The sequence below is a fragment of the Salmo trutta genome, unplaced genomic scaffold (assembly GCF_901001165.1).
Source record: "Salmo trutta unplaced genomic scaffold, fSalTru1.1, whole genome shotgun sequence".
Taxonomy (NCBI): Eukaryota; Metazoa; Chordata; class Actinopteri; order Salmoniformes; family Salmonidae; genus Salmo; species Salmo trutta.
In genome coordinates this window covers 729872-756065 of record NW_021822384.1, presented here as the reverse complement: position 1 = coordinate 756065, position 26194 = coordinate 729872, and the positions used below count along the sequence as shown (strand labels likewise).

General features: G+C 44.2%; 1 protein-coding gene and 1 long non-coding RNA gene across 7 annotated transcripts; one reads left to right on the top strand and one right to left on the bottom strand.

Annotated features, from left to right (window-relative positions):
* Positions 1-921: 921 nt before the first annotated feature.
* LOC115182044 (nuclear protein MDM1) lies at positions 922-25522 on the bottom strand. Of its 6 annotated transcripts, none has more exons than XM_029743683.1 (15): positions 25115-25499; positions 22871-22976; positions 21281-21582; positions 20814-20954; positions 19622-19810; positions 17647-17789; positions 17042-17138; positions 15426-15464; positions 11250-11464; positions 10623-10874; positions 9927-10066; positions 8279-8412; positions 7097-7334; positions 4151-4219; positions 922-2722 (listed from the first exon to the last, which is right to left on the bottom strand). In XM_029743683.1, the coding sequence occupies exons 1-15, from the start codon at positions 25130-25132 to the stop codon at positions 2613-2615; spliced, it is 2193 nt and encodes a 730-aa protein (XP_029599543.1). In that variant the 5' UTR covers positions 25133-25499; the 3' UTR covers positions 922-2612. The 6 variants fall into 6 exon arrangements, with proteins under 6 accessions (XP_029599543.1, XP_029599544.1, XP_029599545.1 ...); XM_029743684.1 differs by having other exon boundaries at positions 17054-17138; XM_029743685.1 differs by lacking the exon at positions 15426-15464 and having other exon boundaries at positions 25115-25498.
* Positions 9632-9984, top strand: LOC115182045 (uncharacterized). Its single transcript, XR_003873607.1, has 3 exons — positions 9632-9676; positions 9712-9886; positions 9922-9984. It is a non-coding gene; the product is annotated as an uncharacterized LOC115182045 (long non-coding RNA).
* Positions 25523-26194: the final 672 nt, after the last annotated feature.

The following is a 26194-nucleotide window of genomic DNA, read 5'->3' as shown; positions in this document are numbered from 1 at the left end:
AAGCATGTTTTGGAATAGTTCTTATTCTGTACAGGCTTTCTTCTTTTCCCTCTGTCACTAGGTCGGTATTGTGGAGTAACTACAATGTTGTTGATCCATCCTCAGTTTTCTCCTATCACAGCCATTAAACTCTGTAACTGTTTTAAAGTCACCATTGGCCTCATGGTGAAATCCCTGAGCGGTTTCCTTCCTTTAAGGGAACTGTGTTAGGAAGGACACCTGTATCTTTGTAGTGACTGGGTGTATTGATTCCCCTTCCAAAGTGAAATTAATATCTTCACAATTCTCAAAGGGTTATTCAATGTCTGCTTTCATTTATTTCTACCCATCTACCAATAGGTGCCCTTCTTTGTGAGTTATTGGAAAACCTCCCAGGTCTTCGTGATTGAATCTGCGTTTGAAATTCCCTGCTCGACTGAGGGACCTTACAGATAATTGTATGTGTGGGGGTACAGAGATGAGGTAGTCATTTAAAAATCATGTTAAACACTATTATTGTACACAGAGTGAGTCCATGCAACTTATTATGTGTCTTGTTAAAGCACATTTTTACTCCTGAACTAATTTAGCCTTGCCATAACAAAGGTTTTGAATACTTATTTACTCAAGACGTTTCAATTTTTAATCTGTATAAATTCTAATTCTACAATGACATTATGGGGTATTGTGTGTTGGGACAGTGACACAAAATCTCAATTTAATCAATGTTAAACTCACGCTGCAAGACAACAAAATGTGGAAAAAGTCAAGGGGTGTGAATATCTTCTGAAGGCTCTGTTAAAGGACTAGGGTGCTATTTGGGAAGCAGTCAATCACATGTTGATTAAATTAAACACGTCCATCACCTATGGAACAAAATTATTGCAGTGACTTACCACAAACGTATTCTATGTACATGAAGTCAATGAGATAGCTAATGGATACTGATTGTTCCAACATTTATTTCATATTTCCTCTCAACAGTGTTGTATCCAAACACACAGTGTATCTCTTATACAAACCTATACAACATGTTTCAATTGCATCAATGTTGATTCGTAGTAGTAGTGCATAATTCACTTTCATAGTGTATCAACAAATATATGAACAATGCAGAATCGATACTACAGTACAAAGATAAGTTACAATAAAAAAGTAGTTCTCCATATAAAAAACTAAATCATTTAAAATAAATACAAAACTAGTTCTTTACACTTTATTCAATACATTATTACAAAACATCTGAACTAAATTCATACAAATAGGGAGGGTATCCCAGACCCAGCCTAGACACTCTGGATATATAAACCCAGACCCAGCCTAGACACTCTAGATATATGAACCCAGACCCAGCCTAGACACTGGATATATAAACCCAGATTCAGCCTAGACACTCTGGATATATAAACCCAGACCCAGCCTAGACACTCTGGATATATAAACCCAGACCCAGCCTAGACACTCTGGATATATAAACCCAGATTTAGCCTAGACACTCTGGATATATAAACCCAGATTCAGCCTAGACACTCTGGATATATAAACCCAGATTCAGCCTAGACACTCTGGATATATAAACTCAGACCCAGCCTAGACACTCTGGATATATAAACCCAGCCTAGACACTCTGGATATATAAACCCTGATTCAGCCTAGACACTCTGGATATATAAACCCAGATTCAGCCTAGACACTCTGGATATATAAACCCAGATTCAGCCTAGACACTCTGGATATATAAACCCAGATTCAGCCTAGACACTCTGGATATATAAACCCAGATTCAGCCTAGACACTCTGGATATATAAACCCAGACCCAGCCTAGACACTCTGGATATATAAACCCAGACCCAGCCTAGACACTCTGGATATATAAACCCAGATTCAGCCTAGACACTCTGGATATATAAACCCAGACCCAGCCTAGACACTCTGGATATATAAACCCAGACCCAGCCTAGACACTCTGGATATATAAACCCAGATTCAGCCTAGACACTCTGGATATATAAACCCAGATTCAGCCTAGACACTCTGGATATATAAACTCAGACCCAGCCTAGACACTCTGGATATATAAACCCAGCCTAGACACTCTGGATATATAAACCCAGACCCAGCCTAGACACTCTGGATATATAAACCCAGACCCAGCCTAGACACTCTGGATATATAAACCCAGATTCAGCCTAGACACTCTGGATATATAAACCCAGATTCAGCCTAGACACTCTGGATATATAAACCCAGATTCACCCTAGTAGTCGACACTGTCTTCCTATCTCCAGTGGTTGGGCTATAGGCTGTGAAGCTACTGTCACTGTTGACATCACACCCTGTCCCCAATATATTCCTCTCAAGGGTCTGGCCCAAGGTAGCGCACTACATACAGAATAGGGTACTATTAGGGGGAGGACAGTGTGGTTCAGTGTAGTGTGCTGTCATCACACCTATCCCCGAGAGCAGTACACTATATATTTTTTATTTGACCATTTTACTGGTTTAGGACATAGTGTGTGTCAGTGGTGTTCTCTTCCCCCAGAAGTCATCCTTCCTCCTCTTAACAGTAGTGCACTACATAGGGAATAGGGTGCCATTTGGGATGTATTGTGAGGGGGGTCAGTGCTTCCTGTTATCTCTTCCCCCAGAAGTGGTCCTTCCTCCTCTGGGCTCGGTCCAGGACCTGGGAGGCCATGGAGCAGGACGCTGCTGACCTGGATGAGATCTGGGACATCCTGTCATCTGGAGGGTCACCAAGGGTGAAGGGTCAGAGGTTAGTCAGGTCAGGGACAGAGTGATCAGCTGACTCCCAAAGATTTACAACCTCAGCTATCCTTTATGTTTTATGTCATGGAGATATTGAAGCAAATGTCTCATTTTATTTTGTGTAAGAGGGGGTGTCACTTCACTTGTATCAAGACTTTAACACTGAAATGACCCCTAAGCCTGCCTTTAACACTGAAATGACCCCTAAGCCTGCCTTTAACACTGAACGGACCCCTAAACCTGCCTTTAACACTGAAATGACCCCTAAGCCTGCCTTTAACACTGAAATGACCCCTAAGCCTGCCTTTAACACTGAAATGACCCCTAAGCCTGCCTTTAACACTGAAATGACCCCTAAACCTGCCTTTAACACTGAAATGACTCCTAAACCTGCCTTTAACACTGAAATCACCCCTAAACCTGCCTTTAACACTGAAATGACCCCTAAGCCTGCCTTTAACACTGAAATGACCCCTAAGCCTGCCTTTAACACTGAAGACCAACATCAGTCTAGTTAGTCTACTTGTGATAAACTGAGCTTTAACTTATCCAGAAGTCTAGGACACCAGAGGGGTATACTACAAAACAGGATAAAGGAGTTAGCCAGATAAAAAATAAAATATATATTTCTAAGCCTGAAATGGGCATGTCTAATTGATTCAACAACCAAAAACACATATCTAAGTTTAGGTTTCTTAATGAACCAGAAAATGTACATATTATCAGACTAATGTGAAGAAGCTTGTTGCTGTTACATTACCTTCATCATCAGACTAATGTGAAGAAGCTTGTTGCTACTACATTACCTTCATCATCAGACTAATGTGAAGAAGCTTGTTGCTGTTACATTACCTTCATCATCAGACTAATGTGAAGAAGCTTGTTGCTGCTACATTACCTTCATCATCAGACTAATGTGAAGAAGCTTGTTGCTGCTACATTACCTTCATCATCAGACTAATGTGAAGAAGCTTGTTGCTGTTACATTACCTTCATCATCAGACTAATGTGAAGAAGCTTGTTGCTGCTACATTACCTTCATCATCAGACTAATGTGAAGAAGCTTGTTGCTGCTACATTACCTTCATCATCAGACTAATGTGAAGAAGCTTGTTGCTGCTACATTACCTTCATCATCAGACTAATGTGAAGAAGCTTGTTGCTGCTACATTACCTTCATCATCAGACTAATGTGAAGAAGCTTGTTGCTGCTACATTACCTTCATCATCAGACTAATGTGAAGAAGCTTGTTGCTGCTACATTACCTTCATCATCAGACTAATGTGAAGAAGCTTGTTGCTGTTACATTACCTTCATCATCAGACTAATGTGAAGAAGCTTGTTGCTGCTACATTACCTTCCTCATCAGACTAATCTGAAGAAGCTAGTGGCTGTTACATTACCTTCATCATCAGTTCCACAGCCACCACCAGGACACAGCAGCAGCTCAGACGTCCTCAGGCCTAAATTACCTGGAGTAGAGAAGACAATAGTTGTTGTTGTTTAGGGGTTACGTGTAAATGCCTAGATAACAGTACATTTTAGCGTTCCATGTTATTACACATGATGCACAATACTGCTGCAGTTATAGTCTGTTGTCTTCCAATCAACTCCATAGTAGTTTCTATCTCAGGTGTTTCTACCCCAGGTGTTTCTACCCCAGGTGTTTCTACCTCAGGTGTTTCTACCCCTGGTGTTTCTACCTCAGGTGTTTCTACCCCTGGTGTTTCCACCTCAGGTGTTTCTACCTCAGGTGTTTCTACCTCAGGTGTTTCTACCCCTGGTGTTTCTACCTCAGGTGTTTCTACCTCAGGTGTTTCTACCCCAGGTGTTTCTACCCCTGGTGTTTCTACCCCTGGTGTTTCTACCTCAGGTGTTTCTACCTCAGGTGTTTCTACCTCAGGTGTTTCTACCCCTGGTGTTTCTACCTCAGGTGTTTCTACCCCTGGTGTTTCTACCCCTGGTGTTTCTACCTCAGGTGTTTCTACCTCAGGTGTTTCTACCCCTGGTGTTTCTACCTCAGGTGTTTCTACCCCTGGTGTTTCTACCCCTGGTGTTTCTACCTCAGGTGTTTCTACCTCAGGTGTTTCTACCCCTGGTGTTTCTACCCCTGGTGTTTCTACCTCAGGTGTTTCTACCTCAGGTGTTTCTACCCCTGGTGTTTCTACCCCTGGTGTTTCTACCCCTGGTGTTTCTACCTCAGGTGTTTCTACACCAGGTGTTTCTACCCCTGGTGTTTCTACCTCAGGTGTTTCTACCCCTGGTGTTTCTACCTCAGGTGTTTCTACCCCTGGTGTTTCCACCCCAGGTGTTTCTACCTCAGGTGTTTCTACACCAGGTGTTTCTACCTCAGGTGTTTCTACCTCAGGTGTTTCTACCCCTGGTGTTTCTACCTCAGGTGTTTCTACCTCAGGTGTTTCTACCTCAGGTGTTCCTACCCCTGGTGTTTCTACCCCTTTGTGTTTCTACCTCAGGTGTTTCTATCTCAGGTGTTCCTACCCCTGGTGTTTCTACCCCAGGTGTTTCTACCTCAGGTGTTTCTACCTCAGGTGTTTCTACCCCTGGTGTTTCTACCCCAGGTGTTTCTACCTCAGGTGTTTCTACCTCAGGTGTTTCTACCCCTGGTGTTTCTACCTCAGGTGTTTCTACCTCAGGTGTTTCTACCCCTGGTGTTTCTACCTCAGGTGTTTCTACCTCAGGTGTTTCTACCCCTGGTGTTTCTACCCCTGGTGTTTCTACCTCAGGTGTTTCTACCCCAGGTGTTTCTACCCCAGGTGTTTCTACCTCAGGTGTTTCTACACCAGGTGTTTCTACCCCAGGTGTTTCTACCCCAGGTGTTTCTACCTCAGGTGTTTCTACCTCAGGTGTTTCTACCCCAGGTGTTTCTACCCCAGGTGTTTCTACCCCAGGTGTAGGCCTATTATTCTGAAAATAAACTAAATGGGGGTGTGGGGGGAGGGGTTCTGGAGTGGAGTCAGGAATGGAGGGAGACGTGAGGAAGAGAAAGAGGTGAAGGACTCGGGGAGAGAGAATGGGAATTCCCCCAGTTGTGATACTCTGGCATCGACTTCTGTATCTTTTGTCCTGAGGAGAAAGAAGCAGCTAGGAACTACAACCCTAGACAATATCTGGACTGGCGGGAAGGAATGAGGAGCGGACTACAACTCTGTTTCCTGCTCACGTCCAGGTTATGCTATTCAACAGGTAGCCTGGTGGCAGATCTGTTGGTGAGACAGCAACAGATCTGGGTATATGCTACTTACATAACCTACCCTGGAAGTGACAACTTGACAGGACAGTACAAACAGATCTGCGACCAGGTTTTGTCATGCAACAGTAGAATATGCTGAGAAAAGCCACAAACTGTAAAGATGTCTCAGCAGTAGAGAGAGAGAGACCCCACCCCACAGGGACTCAGTCAAACAGACTGACCTATATACTGTGGAGATGACGGAAACCTGACACACACACCTCCCATTAACAGTAAATGACGCTCGTTGTCACATTTATATGATCATTTAAGTCTCGTAAACTGTCTTTGATGAGGCAACGCAGTGTTTTGATTGGCCCATAACTATAGGATGATGATGTGATGGGACAACGTCACACAGACTGAACTAGAGTTGCAGATACAGCATCCCAAATGCCAGTAATGTAAAAGTGGTTTGATCAGTCAAAAACCAAGGAAATTTATATTTTCAGTTCAACTGCTGACGCTGTTTGTAGACAGATAGTATCACACTACTACAGTAGGTACCAGGACAGTTACCATTATGACAGATAGTATCACACTACTACAGTAGGTACCAGTAGGTACCAGGACAGTTACCATTATGACAGATAGTATCACACTACTACAGTAGGTACCAGTAGGTACCAGGACAGTTACCATTATGACAGATAGTATCACACTACTACAGTAGGTACCAGTAGGTACCAGGACAGTTACCATTATGACAGATAGTATCACACTACTACAGTAGGTACCAGTAGGTACCAGGACAGTTACCATTATGACAGATAGTATCACACTACTACAGTAGGTACCAGTAGGTACCAGGACAGTTACCATTATGACAGATAGTATCACACTACTACAGTAGGTACCAGTTGGTACCAGGACAGTTACCATTATGACAGATAGTATCACACTACTACAGTAGGTACCAGGACAGTTACCATTATGACAGATAGTATCACACTACTACAGTAGGTACCAGTTGGTACCAGGACAGTTACCATTATGACAGATAGTATCACACTACTACAGTAGGTACCAGGACAGTTACCATTATGACAGATAGTATCACACTACTACAGTAGCTACCAGTAGGTACCAGGACAGTTACCATTGTGTTGGAACTCTGGGTCTCTGAGCGTCCCCTGGATGCGGTTAACAGGTGGAGGGACGGCGGCGTTGGGTCGCCCGCCGGTGGTGCGTTTACGGGAGGGTTTGGCCTCCGGTGGAGGATCAGGGGGGTTCTCTGGAGAGGTCTCCCCAGACCAGGAGTCCTCTCTCAGGGGGAGGGGGTCCACAGTGGTCACCCCTGCTGCTGGAGAGGACCGGGGCTGGTTCCGCTCCTCATTCTGATCGAGACACAACATCAGATTCACTAACTAACAAGACTAGAGGCATCTATAACACAGATAGCATTAACAAGACTAGAGGCACCTATAACACAGATAGCATTAACAAGACTAGAGGCATCTATAACACAGATAGCATTAACAAGACTAGAGGCATCTATAACACAGATAGCATTAACAAGACTAGAGGCATCTATAACACAGATAGCATTAACAAGACTAGAGGCACCTATAACACAGATAGCATTAACAAGACTAGAGGCATCTATAACACAGATAGCATCAACAAGACTAGAGGCACCTATAACACAGATAGCATTAACAAGACTAGAGGCATCTATAACACAGATAGCATTAACAAGACTAGAGGCACCTATAACACAGATAACATTAACAATACTGGAGGCATCTATAACACAGATAGCATTAACAAGACTAGAGGCACCTATAACACAGATAGCATTAACAAGACTAGAGGCACCTATAACACAGATAGCATTAACAAGACTAGAGGCACCTATAACACAGATAGCATTAACAAGACTAGAGGCATCTATAACACAGATAGCATTAACAAGACTAGAGGCACCTATAACACAGATAACATTAACAATACTGGAGGCATCTATAACACAGATAGCATTAACAAGACTAGAGGCATCTATAACACAGATAGCATTAACAAGACTAGAGGCATCTATAACACAGATAGCATTAACAAGACATAGGTACAACCAGCCCGGGACAATGTTCTTATCTTAGTCGAACCACTAGCAAATACAATCAATCAATCAATTGGATTTGTAAAGCTTTTTTACATCAGTACAGCAGTTATATCACAAGGTGTTTTTACAGTAACCCTGCCTATAAATACTACAAGATGTATCTTCTCACCAAGGAAAAGCTCTACCCACTATCCTAATATCCAGTGGTGTAGTTGTTACCTGTCTGGCTGCTCGTTGTGGCGAGGTCAGAGAGAGGTGTTTAAATGGGGAACGGGTTTTACCCAACGGAGGTTCACTTCTCTTCACCCAACCATTAGCCTCCATCTTAGGAGGAGACACTAGGATCGCCCCTCCTGACAAGACATTAGACAAGGTTATCACATTTACCCTCTGGGGGATCAATAAAGTTTTTTTTCAATTCAACACAGAACAGAAGTAATGAACCATGCTTTGATCTTGGCTGTGATATGTGGTTGTTTTGCTACTAAACTGAATGGTACTGTCTATAAGATGCTCTGGATATGAGTGTCTGCTAAATGATTCAATTGTCGTGTAAAATGTTGAAAATAGTGAGTTTAGTGTATTATATTGATGTGACCCATAACTGAACTGTGAAAATAAAGAGTTTCTGAAAAAGTGTAGGCTGGATGCAAGCTAATGTGGGAAGATGATGCGTCTGACATCGGTATGTTTCCACTATCACCTAGTTTATGGTCATGGTGAAACTGCCTCAACACAGTAGTTAGTTGGTATGTTTCCACTATCACCTAGTTTATGGTCATGGTGAAACTGCCTCAACACAGTAGTTAGTTGGTATGTTTCCACTATCACCTAGTTTATGGTCATGGTGAAACTGCCTCAACACAGTAGTTAGTTGGTTTGTTTCCACTATCACCTAGTTTATGGTCATGGTGAAACTGCCCCTGGAGACAAACCCAGACTGGACCGGATCACAAACTGCCCCTGGAGACAAACCCAGACTGGACCGGATCACAAACTGCCCCTGGAGACAAACCCAGACTGGACCGGATCACACACTGTCCCTGGAGACAAACCTAGACTGGACCGGACCAGACACTGCCCCTGGAGACAAACCCAGACTGGACCAGACCACACACTGCCTCTGGAGACAAACCCAGACTGGACCGGACCACACACTGCCCCTGGAGACAAACCCAGACTGGACCGGACCACACACTGCCCCTGGAGACAAACCCAGACTGGACCGGACCACACACTGCCCCTGGAGATAAACCCAGACTGGACCGGACCACACACTTCCCCTGGAGACAAACCCAGACTGGACCGGACCACACACTGCCCCTGGAGACAAACCGAGACTGGACCGGACCACACACTGCCCCTGGAGACAAACCCAGACTGGACCGGACCACACACTGCCCCTGGAGACAAATCCAGACTGTGCCGGACCACACACTGCCCCTGGAGACAAACCCAGACTGGACCGGACCAGACCACACACTGCCCCTGGATAATTTATTTGATTGTTTTTGTACCAGTAACCCCTCTCTCTCTCAACAAAAAAAAACTGAATAAAAAGTTATTCACAAAAACAAAAAATATATAAAAATAATATGTCAACAATATATTTGCTAGGTTACCAGTGGCTGGAGTAGTCAGGTCGTTGCTAGGTTACCAGTGGCTGGAGTAGTCAGGTCGTTGCTAGGTTACCAGTGGCTGGAGTAGTCAGGTCATTGCTAGGTTACCAGTAGATGGAGTAGTCAGGTCGTTGCTAGGTTACCAGTGGCTGGAGTAGTCCGGTCGTTGCTAGGTTACCAGTGGCTGGAGTAGTCAGGTCGTTGCTAGGTTACCAGTGGCTGGAGTAGTCAGGTCGTTGCTAGGTTACCAGTAGCTGGAGTAGTCAGGTCGTGGTGAGTTCTCTGAACAGTAGCGATCCTTTGCAGTGTGGGTGTGGGCATCCTGCCACCCTCTCTGGAACTGTGGGAGCCTGCTACAGACGACGAACGATGGTCCAGCACCCTCAGCCTAGAACACAGACAGACAGACAGACAGACAGACAGACAGACAGACAGACAGACAGACAGACAGACAGACAGACAGACAGACAGACAGACAGACAGACAGACAGACAGACAGACAGACAGACAGACAGACAGACAGACAGTGTGTTGAATCAACATGCATTGAGGAAATGCAACTGTGTGGTCTCTAAAAATGGTAGCTCCTGAAATAAGTAACAAAATGATGATCGTCTCCAATATGGATAACAACAGAGTGGAGGTAACAGAACTGACCGTCTCCAATATGGATAACAACAGAGTGGAGGTAACAGAACTGACCGTCTCCAATATGGATAACAACAGAGTGGAGGTAACAGAACTGACCGTCTCCAATATGGATAACAACAGAGTGGAGGTAACAGAACTGACCGTCTCCAATATGGATAACAACAGAGTGGAGGTAACAGAACTGATCGTCTCCAATATGGATAACAACAGAGTGGAGGTAACATAGAACTCAAAGCCACTCAGTAAAAGCATAAATCAACAGGAAATGGAGAGGGAATGAAACAACCACATACTCATCCTTTCTCTCCTTTCTCTCTTTCTCCTCTTCTTCCTCTCTCTTCTCCTCTTCCTTCTCCCCCGTTCCACCCCCAGCCCCTGTCTCCTCCTCCCAGGCTAGTCTCCTCTGAACAGGTAGGGTAAGGGCTCCAGGGTTAGGGTGACCAGGGGGGCCTGCTGTGTTCCCAGCCCCCCGGGTGGAGCTCCTTCTACTGGACACAGGGGTGAGGGGAGGGGGTCCGGCTACGGAGCTGGAGCTACTGTCAACCCTACAGACACACAGGGAGAGGAGGAAGGAGGGAGAGGAGGAGGGACACACAGAGAACATAACCTTAATAGGTCAGATTTATTAAGACCCCAGTAAAGGACTCTCAGCATCAGTTCCCCCTACTCCATATAGCTTGGTCAACCAACCACCTAGCTCTGTGACTTCTACCCAGAAATATGTGGCTCTGCTTCTAAGTCAAATCATTTGGCTACACTTGATTTCAATTTCATTCTATGCTTACAGAGGTCCGGTTTTGAGGCCCAGAGTTGCATCCCATCTATGAGAAACCCTGAGACAGGCTTACTACACATCCAGCACCACACTAAAGACATGCTAATGTCATGCTATAGCCAGCTCTGTGGTCTGTCTCCCTCACCTAGCGAGCTCCAGAGCCTGGGGGGTAGGGCTCCTGCTGCTGTCTTCCTCCCGGTCCCCTGAACCTGTCCCAGAGCTGAGGTTAGAGGAGGAAGGGGTGGAGGCCTCCCACAGCTTGTTCTGGTCCGACAGGATCTGGTTGAGGTGGAGGCGGGAGAAATGGGTCCCCCACGCCCTCTGTCTGTAGGCCTCTGCCTTCTTACGAAGCTCTCGCACCTGGGAGGATGGTTGATTGATTGGTTGGTCGACTGATAGCATTCATTTGATCATTAAAAGTAGCAAGCTGCTCCAGCCAGACAGTTGGGACAGGGCTCAGTCACAACACAGCTTCTTTATTTTATATAGCTGGAACCTAGCCTGGTGCCGGTCTGTTTCTGCTCTCTGGTCAACTAACTTATGGAATCATCATACCAAACATGTTTGGCTTGACAATGATAGAAATGGAGACGGCAAGAGCACAAACTGATCTTGGACCAGGTTATGGTTTAAATCCAGTTGCTGAAGAACTTCATATGAATACTGTACAGAAGCATTTCAAGCACATTAACAGCACATGGTAAGGGGGGCCTTGCAGGATCTGTGGCATCACATTAACAGCACATGGTAAGGGGGGCCTTGCAGGATCTGTGGCAGCACATTAACAGCACATGGTAAGGGGGGCCTTGCAGGATCTGTGGCATCACATTAACAGCACATGGTAAGGGGGGCCTTGCAGGATCTGTGGCAGCACATTAACAGCACATGGTAAGGGGAGCCTTGCAGGATCTGTGGCAGCACATTAACAGCACATGGTAAGGGGGGCCTTGCAGGATCTGTGGCATCACATTAACAGCACATGGTAAGGGGGGCCTTGCAGGATCTGTGGCAGCACATTAACAGCACATGGTAAGGGGGGCCTTGCAGGATCTGTGGCATCACATTAACAGCACATGGTAAGGGGGGCCTTGCAGTATCTGTGGCAGCACATTAACAGCACATGGTAAGGGGGGCCTTGCAGGATCTGTGGCAGCACATTAACAGCACATGGTAAGGGGGGCCTTGCAGTATCTGTGGCAGCACATTAACAGCACATGGTAAGGGGGGCCTTGCAGTATCTGTGGCATCAGAAGCAAAGGCAGCAAACTCATGTTTAGTTGTCGTTCTTTTAGCTGCAAAGTCAACTTTCCTCTGATACTGATCACATAATCAGAGCTCTGTCAGTAAACGCTTTGCCTGATACTGATCACAAAAATCAGAGCTCTATGAGTAAACACTTTCCTCTGATACTGATCAAAGAATCATAGCTCTGTGAGTAAACACTTTGCCTGATACTGATCACAAAATCAGAGCTCTGTGAGTAAACACTTTCCTCTGATACTGATCAAAGAATCAGAGCTCTGTGAGTAAACACTTTGCCTGATACTGATCACAAAATCAGAGCTCTGTGAGTAAACACTTTCCTCTGATACTGATCACAAAATCAGAGCTCTGTGAGTAAACACTTTCCTCTGATACTGATCACAAAATCAGAGCTCTGTGAGTAAACACTTTGCCTGATACTGATCACAAAATCAGAGCTCTGTGAGTAAACACTTTCCTCTTGATACTGATCAAAGAATCAGAGCTCTGTGAGTAAACACTTTCCTCTGATACTGATCACAGGTGTGTGGTAGAGAGAGTTCTAAACACAGAAAGCGTTATCAATAGCTTTAAGACATATACAATGATGCAACAGATGACTGACAAGCAGGCAGAGGCCATATCGTCTCTTTCATGCACACAAGCAAAGCCAGCGCACGACACAACACACACTGAGCTGGCATCTGGACCCAGGCTGGCATCTGGACACAGTCTTCCTCCCAAATGGCAGTTCCTTATATAGTACACTACTTTTGACCAGGACCCATATGCCTCTAGTAGTGCACTATTTAGGGAATAGACTGATAGACTGGTAAACTGATAGACTGGTAGACTGACAGACTGATGGACTGGTAGACTGATAGACTGGTAGACTGGTAGACTGATAGACTGATAGACTGATAGACTGGTAAACTGATGGACCGGTAGACTGATGGACTGGTAGACTGATAGACTGATGGACTGGTCGACCGGTAGACTGATAGACTGGTAGACTGGTAGACTGATGGACTGGTCGACCGGTAGACTGATGGACTGGTAGACTGGTAGACTGATAGACTGATAGACTGGTAGACTGATAGACTGGTAGACTGATAGACTGGTAGACTGATGGACTGGTAGACTGATAGACTGGTAGACTGATAGACTGGTAAACTGATGGACCGGTAGACTGATAGACTGATAGACTGGTAGACTGATAGACTGGTAGACTGATAGACTGGTAGACTGATGGACTGGTAGACTGATGGACTGGTCGACCGGTAGACTGATGGACTGGTCGACCGGTAGACTGATGGACTGGTAGACTGATAGACTGATAGACTGGTAGACTGATAGACTGATAGACTGGTAGACTGATGGACTGGTCGACCGGTAGACTGGTAAACTGATAGACTGGTAGACTGATAGACTGGTAGACTGATAGACTGATAGACTGATAGACTGGTAAACTGATGGACCAGTAGACTGATAGACTGGTAAACTGATAGACTGGTAAACTGATGGACTGGTAGACTGATAGACTGGTAGACTGATAGACTGGTAGACTGATAGACTGGTAGACTGATATATTGATAGACTGGTAAACTGATCGACTGGTAGACTGATAGACTGATATATTGATAGACTGGTAAACTGATGGACTGGTCGACTGGTAGACTGATATATTGATAGCTAGAAGGACTTTGGAGAAGGGTTGATCTTAACTACTTTTCAACAGAATCAATTAGAGGTAGGTTACACTGAAATTCAACAGAAAATCCTCATTCAGCTGAAAAACAAAACATATCTTTCTGTCCTCATTGATTTCCTCAATTAAACTAGAGCCCAATAGAAAGGACTTTGAGCCCAATCCTGGAGTGGTACATCAGACCAATCAGACTTGGTATCACCGTAGCCCATCTAATGGTCCTAATAATTCCTTCATTATATTGGTGTGTATTAAACTACTTTACTTAGAAGACAATGGCAATCATTTTCTAGAAAGTTCTTCCACCTCTAGACTATATTTAGTACATTTCCATGAAGTTTATGGGCCAGGTTTCCACGTACCGTACAAGGCAAGGTACGGTTAACCACTCAGCATATTCAGGTTGAATGGAAAGAAGAACGCTGTCTAACCAACCTCCTGCTGACTCACTGTACTGATGCTGACACTGCCTGAAACACACACACACACACACACACACACACACACACACACACACACACACACACACACCACACACACACACACACACACACACACACACACACACACCACACACACACACACACACACACACACACACACACACACACACACACACCACACACACACACACACACACACACACACACACACACACACACACACGCACCGTGTTCTCATACAAGCACGCACACACATACACGCACGCACACTCACAATTAATCTTTACAGCAACCTATCAGAGCAACAATTTCAGGCCTAGATCTCAGGTAAGGAGCCTTTCTGAAAATTAACAATCTCAGGCCTAGATCTCAGGTATGGAGCCTTTCTGAAAATTAACAATCTCAGGCCTAGATCTCAGGTATGGAGCCTTTCTGAAAATTGACAATCTCAGGCCTAGATCTCAAGTATGGAGCCTTTCTGAAAATCAACAATCTCAGGCCTAGATCTCAAGTATGGAGCCTTTCTGAAAATTAAAAATCTCAGGTATGGGGCCTTTCTGAAAATCAACAATCTCAGGTCTAGATCTCAGGTATGGAGCCTTTCTGAAAATCAACAATCTCAGGTCTAGATATCAGGTATGGGGCCTTTCTGAAAATCAACAATCTCAGGTCTAGATATCAGGTATGGGGCCTTTCTGAAAATCAACAATCTCAGGTCTAGATATCAGGTATGGGGCCTTTCTGAAACTCAACAATGGAAACTATTTTTGCCCATTGTATTGTTTCTAAGGTGGATACACAGGTGTTCTGTTCACTCATGTATCATCACTCAGTTTGATGTAAACGTGAGAGGAGGGAAGGGGTCATTGCCAACAGCCAAAAGAGAAGGAAGGTACAGCAGAACAGCGGGGAGACTAGACCATGTTACCTCGTGATACCAAACGTGACTATGCTGACTGTCACGCCCCTGCAATGGAGGATGGGAAGAGAGAATGTGTTAAAGAGACTTCAGCCATATCCATGACATTTACTTAGTTCCTGTAGGTCATTACTTTATACAATAACTACACTGACCTCCTTTCCTACTGTGGTAGACACTGTAATAACTACACTGACCTCCTCTCCTACTGTGGTAGACACTGTAATAACTACACTGACCTCCTCTCCTACCGTGGTAGACAGTGTAATAACTACACTGACCTCCTCTCCTACCGTGGTAGACACTGTAATAACTACACTGACCTCCTCTCCTACCGTGGTAGACAGTGTAATAACTACACTGACCTCCTCTCCTACTGTGGTAGACACTGTAATAACTACACTGACCTCCTCTCCTACCGTGGTAGACAGTGTAATAACTACACTGACCTCCTCTCCTACCGTGGTAGACAGTGTAATAACTACACTGACCTCCTCTCCTACTGTGGTAGACAGTGTAATAACTACACTGACCTCCTCTCCTACCGTGGTAGACACTGTAATAACTACACTGACCGCCTCTCCTACCGTGGTAGACACTGTAGTAACTACACTGACCTCCTCTCCTACCGTGGTAGACAGTGTAATAACTACACTGACCTCCTCTCCTACCGTGGTAGACACTGTAATAACTACACTGACCTCCTCTCCTACTGTGGTAGACACTGTAATAACTACACTGACCTCCTCTCCTACCGTGGTAGACAGTGTAATAACTACACTGACCTCCTCTCCTACCGTGGTAGACAGTGTAATAACTACACTGACCTCCTCTCCTACCGTGGTAGACACTGTAATAACTACACTGACCTCCTCTCCTACCGTGGTAGACAGTGTAATAACTACACTGACCTCCTCTCCTACTGTGGTAGACACTGTAATAACTACACTGACCTCCTCTCCTACCGTGGTAGACACTGTAATAACTACACTGACCTCCTCTCCTACCGTGGTAGACAGTGTAATAACTACACTGACCTCCTCTCCTACTGTGGTAGACACTGTAATAACTACACTGACCTCCTCTCCTACCGTGGTAGACAGTGTAATAACTACACTGACCTCCTCTCCTACCGTGGTAGACAGTGTAATAACTACACTGACCTCCTCTCCTACCGTGGTAGACACTGTAATAACTACACTGACCTCCTCTCCTACCGTGGTAGACAGTGTAATAACTACACTGACCTCCTCTCCTACCGTGGTAGACACTGTAATAACTACACTGACCTCCTCTCCTACCGTGGTAGACACTGTAATAACTACACTGACCTCCTCTCCTACTGTGGTAAACACTGTAATAACTACACTGGCCTCCTCTCCTACCGTGGTAGACAGTGTAATAACTACACTGACATCCTCTCCTACCGTGGTAGACAGTGTAATAACTACACTGACATCCTCTCCTACCGTGGTAGACAGTGTAATAACTACACTGACCTCCTCTCCTACCGTGGTAAACACTGTAATAACTACACTGACCTCCTCTCCTACCGTGGTAGACACTGTAATAACTACACTGACCTCCTCTCCTACCGTGGTAAACACTGTAATAACTACACTGACCTCCTCTCCTACCGTGGTAGCCTTGACCCAGGCTCCGTCCTTATATATGTAGTTCAGCGGAGAGCGGAAGTTGGCGTTATACTCTGACTTCACCTTTCTGGAGAGAGGGACATAAACACAGAGACAGGCCAAGTCAGATAATGTATATTCAGTGATCATTTAGCATTGCACTTGGCATTATCATTTCTAAACTAAAATGTATTAGTTGAATAGGCCACATGTCCAAACCCTGCTGCTGTCCATTGGAGAAGTTCCATGTGATTCTCAGAGAGAGAGAGTGCAGTGTTACCAGTAATTATTACCAAAATACTGCATGACACATAGCAGGAACTGAAGATGGAAAGAGACAATATACAATACATAAGAGAGTTCCTATTACTGACAGTTTGCCTCTCTCTTCCCCCCCCCCTACTTCCCCTTCCCCACCACTGATCTCTGACTCCAGGTGAAGTTTCCCAAAGGGACAGTTCTAGGATCAGCTCCCCCTCCCCCAATCCTAACCTTAACCATTAGTGGGAAGAATGCTAAATAAACCCAGGATCAGCATGTAGAGGTAACTTCACCCTACAATCTACCTTGTAATCACAACTGACTGCTGATCTCACCTGTGGGGAAGATGTGCCTTCTGGGGGCTCTGTGACTTCACTTCCTGGTCCGCCTGCTGCTCCTGAGGCTGTGGAACTGGAATGTTCTCCTCTACGATGCTGGACTTTCTCTCTCTCTCTTCCCTCTTCTTCTTCCGCTTGCTCTGATGTCATCATCGCAACAAACAGAACAGAGCCATTCATAAAGGCTGCGTCGTCCCAAATGGCACCCTATTCCCTACATAGTGCACTACTTTTGACCAGAGCCCTATATAGGGAATAGGGTGCCATTTGGGATGCAACCAGTCAGTCAGTCAGAGGAATCTGGGTATAGAACCAGTGGAACCAGTACAGAAATATCACCAACCCTCCTGTACACTCCAGTGGGTGTATCCAGCGTGGCATGTGGAGTACATTATCTAAATAACTCGTTTATTTATTTTCATATTGGAAGTTTTAAGTGTTCATTGTATTCCTCTTTCATATTGGAAGTTCTAGGTGTTCATTGTATTCCCCTTTCATATTGGAAGTTTTAAGTGTTCATTGTATTCCTCTTTCATATTGGAAGTTCTAGGTGTTCATTGTATTCCCCTTTCATATTGGAAGTTCTAGGTGTTCATTGTATTCCCCTTTCATATTGGAAGTTCTAGGTGTTCATTGTATTCCCCTTTCATATTGGAAGTTCTAGGTGTTCATTGTATTCCTCTTTCATATTGGAAGTTGTAGGTGTTCATTGTATTCCTCCAAGGGGTTTTTGAAATGTCAATAAACAGAGAAAGGCCTTGCAGTCTATGTCCTAATGTATCCTCATCTTCCCAGAAATCAGTTACAAATACTTGTCATAAGTAAGTGGGGCTATCTGCTTCCTTATTGAAATACAAAAGGTACCGGTGAAGATATTGCCAACGCTGGGAGTATTATATTGTGGCCTAATCTTGGCACCCAGATCTGGTTTGAGTGCTGGTCTCTGGCCAGCTACTACACGTTTGATCTGATCAGATCTGGTTTGGCTCAGATCAGATCTGGTTTGAGTGCTGGTCTCTGGCCAGCTACTACACGTTTGATCTGATCAGATCTGGTTTGAGTGCTGGTCTCTGGCCAGCTACTACACGTTTGATCTGATCAGATCTGGTTTGGCTCAGATCAGATCTGGTTTGGCTCAGATCAGATCTGGTTTGAGTGCTGGTCTCTGGCCAGCTACTACACGTTTGATCTGATCAGATCTGGTTTGAGTGCTGGTCTCTGGCCAGCTACTACACGTTTGATCTGATCAGATCTGGTTTGAGTGCTGGTCTCTGGCCAGCTACTACACGTTTGATCTGATCAGATCTGGTTTGGCTCAGATCAGATCTGGTTTGGCTCAGATCAGATCTGGTTTGAGTGCTGGTCTCAGGCCAGCTACTACACGTTTGATCTGATCAGATCTGGTTTGAGTGCTGGTCTCTGGCCAGCTACTACACGTTTGATCTGATCAGATCTGGTTTGAGTGCTGGTCTCTGGCCAGCTACTACACGTTTGATCTGATCAGTTCTGGTTTGAGTGCTGGTCTCTGGCCAGCTACTACACGTTTGATCTGATCAGATCTGGTTTGAGTGCTGGTCTCTGGCCAGCTACTACACGTTTGATCTGATCAGATCTGGTTTGATCTGATCAGATCTGGTTTGAGTGCTGGTCTCTGGCCAGCTACTACACGTTTGATCTGATCAGATCTGGTTTGAGTGCTGGTCTCTGGCCAGCTACTACACGTTTGATCTGATCAGATCTGGTTTGAGTGCTGGTCTCAGGCCAGCTACTACACGTTTGATCTGATCAGATCTGGTTTGAGTGCTGGTCTCTGGCCAGCTACTACACGTTTGATCTGATCAGATCTGGTTTGAGTGCTGGTCTCAGGCCAGCTACTACACGTTTGTAAAGTCTGTTACATAAGAGGTTGAATAAATCAATTACCAGAACAAAGACTGAGTTGTAGTGTGGAGTGAGTAGAAGTCGGAAGTACCTTTGATGCTTTCTCAGGTGAAACATTCTCTCTCTGGAACAGAGGTACCTGGTCCCCGTCTACATCGCTGCGTAGCCGTGGTCCTCTGGGAGGAGGAGAAGCTTTAAAGTTCCTGCTGTACTCACTCTCCAACACCACCACCGGGTTAGACTTGAAGGGAGGGATGGACCGGTGGCTGGTGTACAGCATCTGGAGAAGACCATGCAGGAAATATACTGTAACTCATCGTTGATTCATACTCAAATACTCTGCTACCATCTACTGGCTGTTTGGCAAAACAGTATCTCTGCTCCACAGCTTGTGTAGATAGGCTATCTCTCAAACTAGTCATTTGTTTTGACCCTGGGCAACCCTGGGCAACACAGTGACTGAGGTCTGGTTTCAATTATGGACTCTTTTGGCATAGAGGAACTACGTCACTTCCTACATCCCTACTTTATCCCCTTGAATAAAATACTCAATTGTAGCTAGCAAGACAGAGATCACAGAGGTTATAGTTCGCAAGTAGATACCTACTCAGTTATACAACTGAATGCATTCAACTGAAATGTTTCGTCCACATTTAACCCAACCCCTCTGAATCAGAGAGGTGCAGGGGGCTGCCTTAATCAACATCCACATCTTTGGCTCCCAGGGAACAGTGGGTTAACTGCCTTGTTAAACCACTGTTTTTACCTTGTCAGCTCAGGGATTCGATCCAGCAACCTTTCGGTTACTGGCCCAACGCTCTAACCACTAGGCTACCTGCCGCCCCAGTAGCTAGTTTACATCAACTACCTCAACTAAAACCACTGCATAGTTTGGTTTTAAATCACAGCGTTCTGGCATGTCTGCCTCGTGATTTGTTAGGCGAGTCCCCAGAATTGTTCCCCCCTTATCGACGTAGGTAGTGACGTAAGTTCCTCTAGGCCAAAAGACTCCATCATTAAAACCAGATCCTAGTCACTGTGTTGCCTACGGTCGGGTTTTCAAGACTAACTAGTAATGGGGCAGAAGGGGTGACCAACCCTGGGTTCAGGGTGTAACAGGAAGCAGTGAATCTTACTTAATACCTGTGCATATAGCCCTCTATGACCAGGACATGCCTATACATGTGAAATGTATGGCTATCAGGGCTTTAACATGGATGTTACGGATGTTTGGGGTTGTATACGTTCAGACAAGATGAGGATATGAGTGGAACAACGAACACCTGTTCTGCAGCCAGCAGTGGGGAGGCGTGGCCAGCTACAGGAGTCTTCCACGGAAACTGTTTCCTGTACTCTGAGTTCTGTAGTCCAGTCCTCTGTCCAGACGACTTCAGCCCTGCCTTCCTCCTCAACACATGGTCAACCTGGAATCACATTTCTCACTTTACTACACAGGTAACTAGTAATAACTCACTGTCCGTCATTGTAAATAAGACTTTGTTCTTAACTGACTTGCCTAGTTAAATAAGGGTTAAATACATTTTAAAAACTGTCTGCTGCACAGGCCACAGGCTGCTTAGAAGGCCTGGGTCAAATACGTGTGTCAAACGGTCCTTTCAAATACATGAGCTGCACTTGATTTAGTTTGCCTGGTACAATGGAGCCAATGGAATAGTCTCAAAAGTGCAAACCCCAAGCTAAATCGAGCACATGTATTTGCATACATGAAATAAATAACAACCATTCTCACCCCATTGAAAGCTTGGTCCTGTCTCTCTACAGTAGCCAGGGGGCTCCGGGTACGGGTCTGGCCCTGAAGAGTGATCGGGCCTCGTTGGGGGTCCCCTGGAGGAGGGGGACCCCTAGGGGCCAGAGGGGTGTGGACTCTCTCTGGGGTAGGAGCCAGGGGAGAGGTACCAGGTCTGGGGGTCTCATCCCGTCTCTGTGGGGGCTCTGTGGTGGTGGGGTTCCATTGGAAGGAGCTGGATACCTGGAGCGTGTGGGAGGAGGGCACCTTCCTCTTGGACAGAAACTGAGGCTCTCGACTGATACCTGATGTAATATGGATAGAAGGAGAGATGATAGTGTCTATACTGATACCTGGTGTAATATGGATGATAGAAGGAGAGATGATAGTGTCTCTACTGATACCTGGTGTAATATGGATGATAGAAGGAGAGATGATAGTGTCTCTACTGATACCTGGTGTAATATGGATGATAGAAGGAGAGATGATAGTGTCTCTACTGATACCTGGTGTAATATGGATGATAGAAGGAGAGATGATAGTGTCTCTACTGATACCTGGTGTAATATGGATAGAAGGAGAGATGATAGTGTCTCTACTGATACCTGGTGTAATATGGATGATAGAAGGAGAGATGATAGTGTCTCTACTGATACCTGGTGTAATATGGATGATAGAAGGAGAGATGATAGTGTCTCTACTGATACCTGGTGTAATATGGATGATAGAAGGAGAGATGATAGTGTCTCTACTGATACCTGGTGTAATATGGATGATTGACCATGTGGCTCAGATGGTAGACCATGGTGCTTACAAAGCCAGGGTTGTGGGTTCTATTCCCACCGAGGACCAGTATGTAAATGTATGCACTCACTATGACTAAAATGTAAATAGTAGAAGAATAGTAGAGCTGGGCTCAGTGCTTTAAAGATGAAGATGCATGACAGGAATATGAATGATGGTTGATATGTTAACTTGGCATATTATACTGTTACCGGGTCATATAGACCCCTTTCTGTTTTTGCAAGAATTGCTGCAGGAAGGGCGATACACGCAAGTTGGTGACAGAACACACACAAAAAAACACCTCTCTTTACATGTTGCTTATGAGTGCATTTCACACTACTTTTGGATTATAACTGGATTTTAAGGCTTGTATGAATGTCCTGCTTAATATAAAGTGTGTGTCATCATCGCAAATTCGACTGCATTATATATATTTTTTTTTAAACACTTGAACTTCAACCAGTAAAATGTCTCTTAGGGGAGCTTTTGCTACAGCCTACAGTATGTCAATGATCGTTAACATTCTAGCCAACAACTGCTGCATTTGCAAAGTTCACATCCAAATATAATCTTAGCGACTGTTCAGGCAAGAATCAAAACATAACTGTAAGCGTATGAGAAGCCAAAAAAGTTATTTTGTTTAGAAGTAATAAAAACTTAAATTCAGGCTATGTTGAATTGGCGCAGATGGCGACAGCTTTTTTTCATGCAGCCAAGAGTCACGGTCATCTGTGCGTGACGTCAGTGTGTCGTGTACTGGAAAAGGGTCTATATCAATCAATCAATCAATAAATCAATAAATCTTACCCATCTGGTCAGATGGAAGTCCAGCTAAGGGCATCCGTCGCTGAGGAGAGGTGCTTCTGGAGCGCGCTACCCGGAGTTTAAATTTCTTCTTGTACTCACTGATGCCCTGTGCATGTGAGTGTGACAATCCAAACATTAGGAAATAGCATAGGAATACATGACTTACTATAGTGTTTAAGTGGGATATATTTAGCAAATAGCATGCCTTTTAAAAGAACTGTAAGCATCATTCATGCACAAACATTTGCATGATTCGGGTTGGTCAGATGTTGCCTAGGAAACAGATTGGCTCCATTTGTTTGAAGTAAATCTGTGAACTGAGATTGCAGCTAAAGCATATCTAGCAAGTTAGCAGCTGTATAGGCCTCAGTTTCTAAACCATACTGTCTTTATCCAGGCTGATTCATCATACTAACGCCATAAACCATACTGTACTGTCTTTATCCAGGCTGATTCATCATACTAACGCAATAAACCATACTGTACTGTCTTAATCTAGGCTGATTCATCATACTAACGCAATAAACCATACTCTACTGTCTTTATCTAGGCTGATTCATCATATTAACGCCATAAACCATACTGTACTGTCTTTATCTAGGCTGATTCATCATACTAACGCCATAAACCATACTCTACTGTCTTTATCTAGGCTGATTCATCATACTAACGCCATAAACCATACTGTACTGTCTTTATCCAGGCTGATTCATCATACTAACGCCATAAACCATACTGTACTGTCTTTATCCAGGCTGATTCATCATACTAACGCCATAAACCATACTCTACTGTCTTTATCTAGGCTGATTCATCATACTAACGCCATAAACCATACTGTACTGTCTTTATCTAGGCTGATTCATCATACTAACGCCATAAACCATACTGTACTGTCTTTATCCAGGCTGATTCATCATACTAACGCAATAAACCATACTGTACTGTCTTTATCTAGGCTGATTCATCATACTAACGCAATAAACCATACTGTACTGTCTTTATCCAGGCTGATTCATCATACTAACGCCATAAACCATACTGTACTGTCTTTATCCAGGCTGATTCATCATACTAACGCCATAAACCATACTGTACTGTCTTTATCTAGGCTGATTCATCATACTAACGCAATAAACCATACTGTACTGTCTTTATCTAGGCTGATTCATCATACTAACGCCATAAACCATACTGTACTGTCTTTATCTAGGCTGATTCATCATACTAACGCAATAAACCATACTGTACTGTCTTTATCTAGGCTGATTCATCATACTAACGCAATAAACCATACTGTACTGTCTTTATCTAGGCTGATTCATCATACTAACGCCATAAACCATACTGTACTGTCTTTATCTAGGCTGATTCATCATACTAACGCCATAAACCATACTGTACTGTCTTTATCTAGGCTGATTCATCATACTAACGCCATAAACCATACTGTACTGTCTTTATCCGGGCTGATTCATCATACTAACGCCATAAACCATACTGTACTGTCTTTATCTAGGCTGATTCATCATACTAACGCCATAAACCATACTGTACTGTCTTTATCTAGGCTGATTCATCATACTAACGCCATAAACCATACTGTACTGTCTTTATCTAGGCTGATTCATCATACTAACGCCATAAACCATACTGTACTGTCTTTATCTAGGCTGATTCATCATACTAACGCAATAAACCATACTGTACTGTCTTTAACTAGGCTGATTCATCATACTAACGCCATAAACCATATTAAACAAATCCTTTATTGCCCTTTACAATGTCATGCAGTTGATTAATTTATTTGAAGCCTAGAACATGCGCGTTACTAAGCCTCTCTATTTATCAATAAAAAGAGGAAATAGCCGCTGTTAGCCACTGGCAGCTAGTTGACGTTAGCTTATCCGCTTTAGACCATTGTAACGTGTTAGTAAACACTTAGCTAACCAAGCTAATAACCGACACCTAGGAGGTGGGATTTGATTGTTTCCCCGTCTAGCTAGCTATACCTGCAATCGTCGAAGATGGTTTATCCGATGTAATCGCAATGCACGATGTTAGTAAACTAACATTTATTTGTGCGAATGAAACAATGTTTTTAATTTCTGTATCAATCGAAACCTCTTCTCCTCACTGAAGCGGTGACGTAGATACTCGACGTCGTGTAGAAAACACTGCGCTAACCAAAGCCAAGAGCTGCATTTCTGTTGCACTCGTTCAATGAAAAGTACATTTGTTTACCTTGAAATGTACTGGCATTTTTATTTATTTTTTGTTGATAAAGTTCTGCAGGCGTTTGGGAGAAGTGTGTCTGTGTTTTCCAGCTAGCTGTTATTGTTGAAAGTTGAAGTTACTTCTGCGAGGTTTCCCTGGCAACGCGCTGCGGCGTCCATCGAGCTGCGCATGCGTGATCATACCTGTTGTAATTTAGAGGGGTCGCCATGTGTCATAGCTATGCTTCAACTGGTGACACATTTCCCTCCCGTCTTCATTTCCACCACAATAGAATAGAATACAATAGAATAGGGACTTTTGCTAGATGTCCATGTTGTGTCATGGACATGCACTTGGACAACTTCACACCATCTATGGACTGATATGGCGCCGGTGAGGATGGCTGCTGTTTTATGGGCTCTTAACCAACCATGTTATTTTTTGACGTTTTCATCTTAAATCAGTCATGAATCACCTTGTGACAGAGGGAATGGAAGCTTGTTGTGTGATTCAGGGAGTGACAATTGAATGCAAGCTTCACAAAAACATTGGGTAACAGGGTTGACATGTTACACTCGACTTGTTCAGTTTTCCTCCACAAAACAGCAGAAAATGACCAAAAGTAGTAGAACCAGCCCTCCTGCTTTTACACTATATGCTTTGACTATTAGATGTTCAATGTTTCTTTTGAAAAAAAATATTTGATAAGGAATAGTTTCACCATATTAAAACGACAGTTCAGTTCACGTATATAAAAAAAATGTAACCTTTATTTAACTAGGCAAGTCAGTTAAGAACAAAGCGAGAGAGAGAGAGGTAGCCTACAATGTGTTCAGCTTAATAAAAGAGAGAGAGGTAGCCTACACTGAGGTAGCCTACACTGTCTTCAGCCTAATAATAGATAGAGAGAGAGAGGAGCCTACACTGTCTTCAGCCTAATAATAGATAGAGAGAGAGAGAGGAGCCTACACTGTCTTCAGCCTAATAATAGACAGAGAGAGAGAGGAGCCTACACTGTCTTCAGCCTAATAATAGACAGAGAGAGAGAGGAGCCTACACTGTCTTCAGCCTAATAATAGATAGAGAGAGAGGAGCCTACACTGTCTT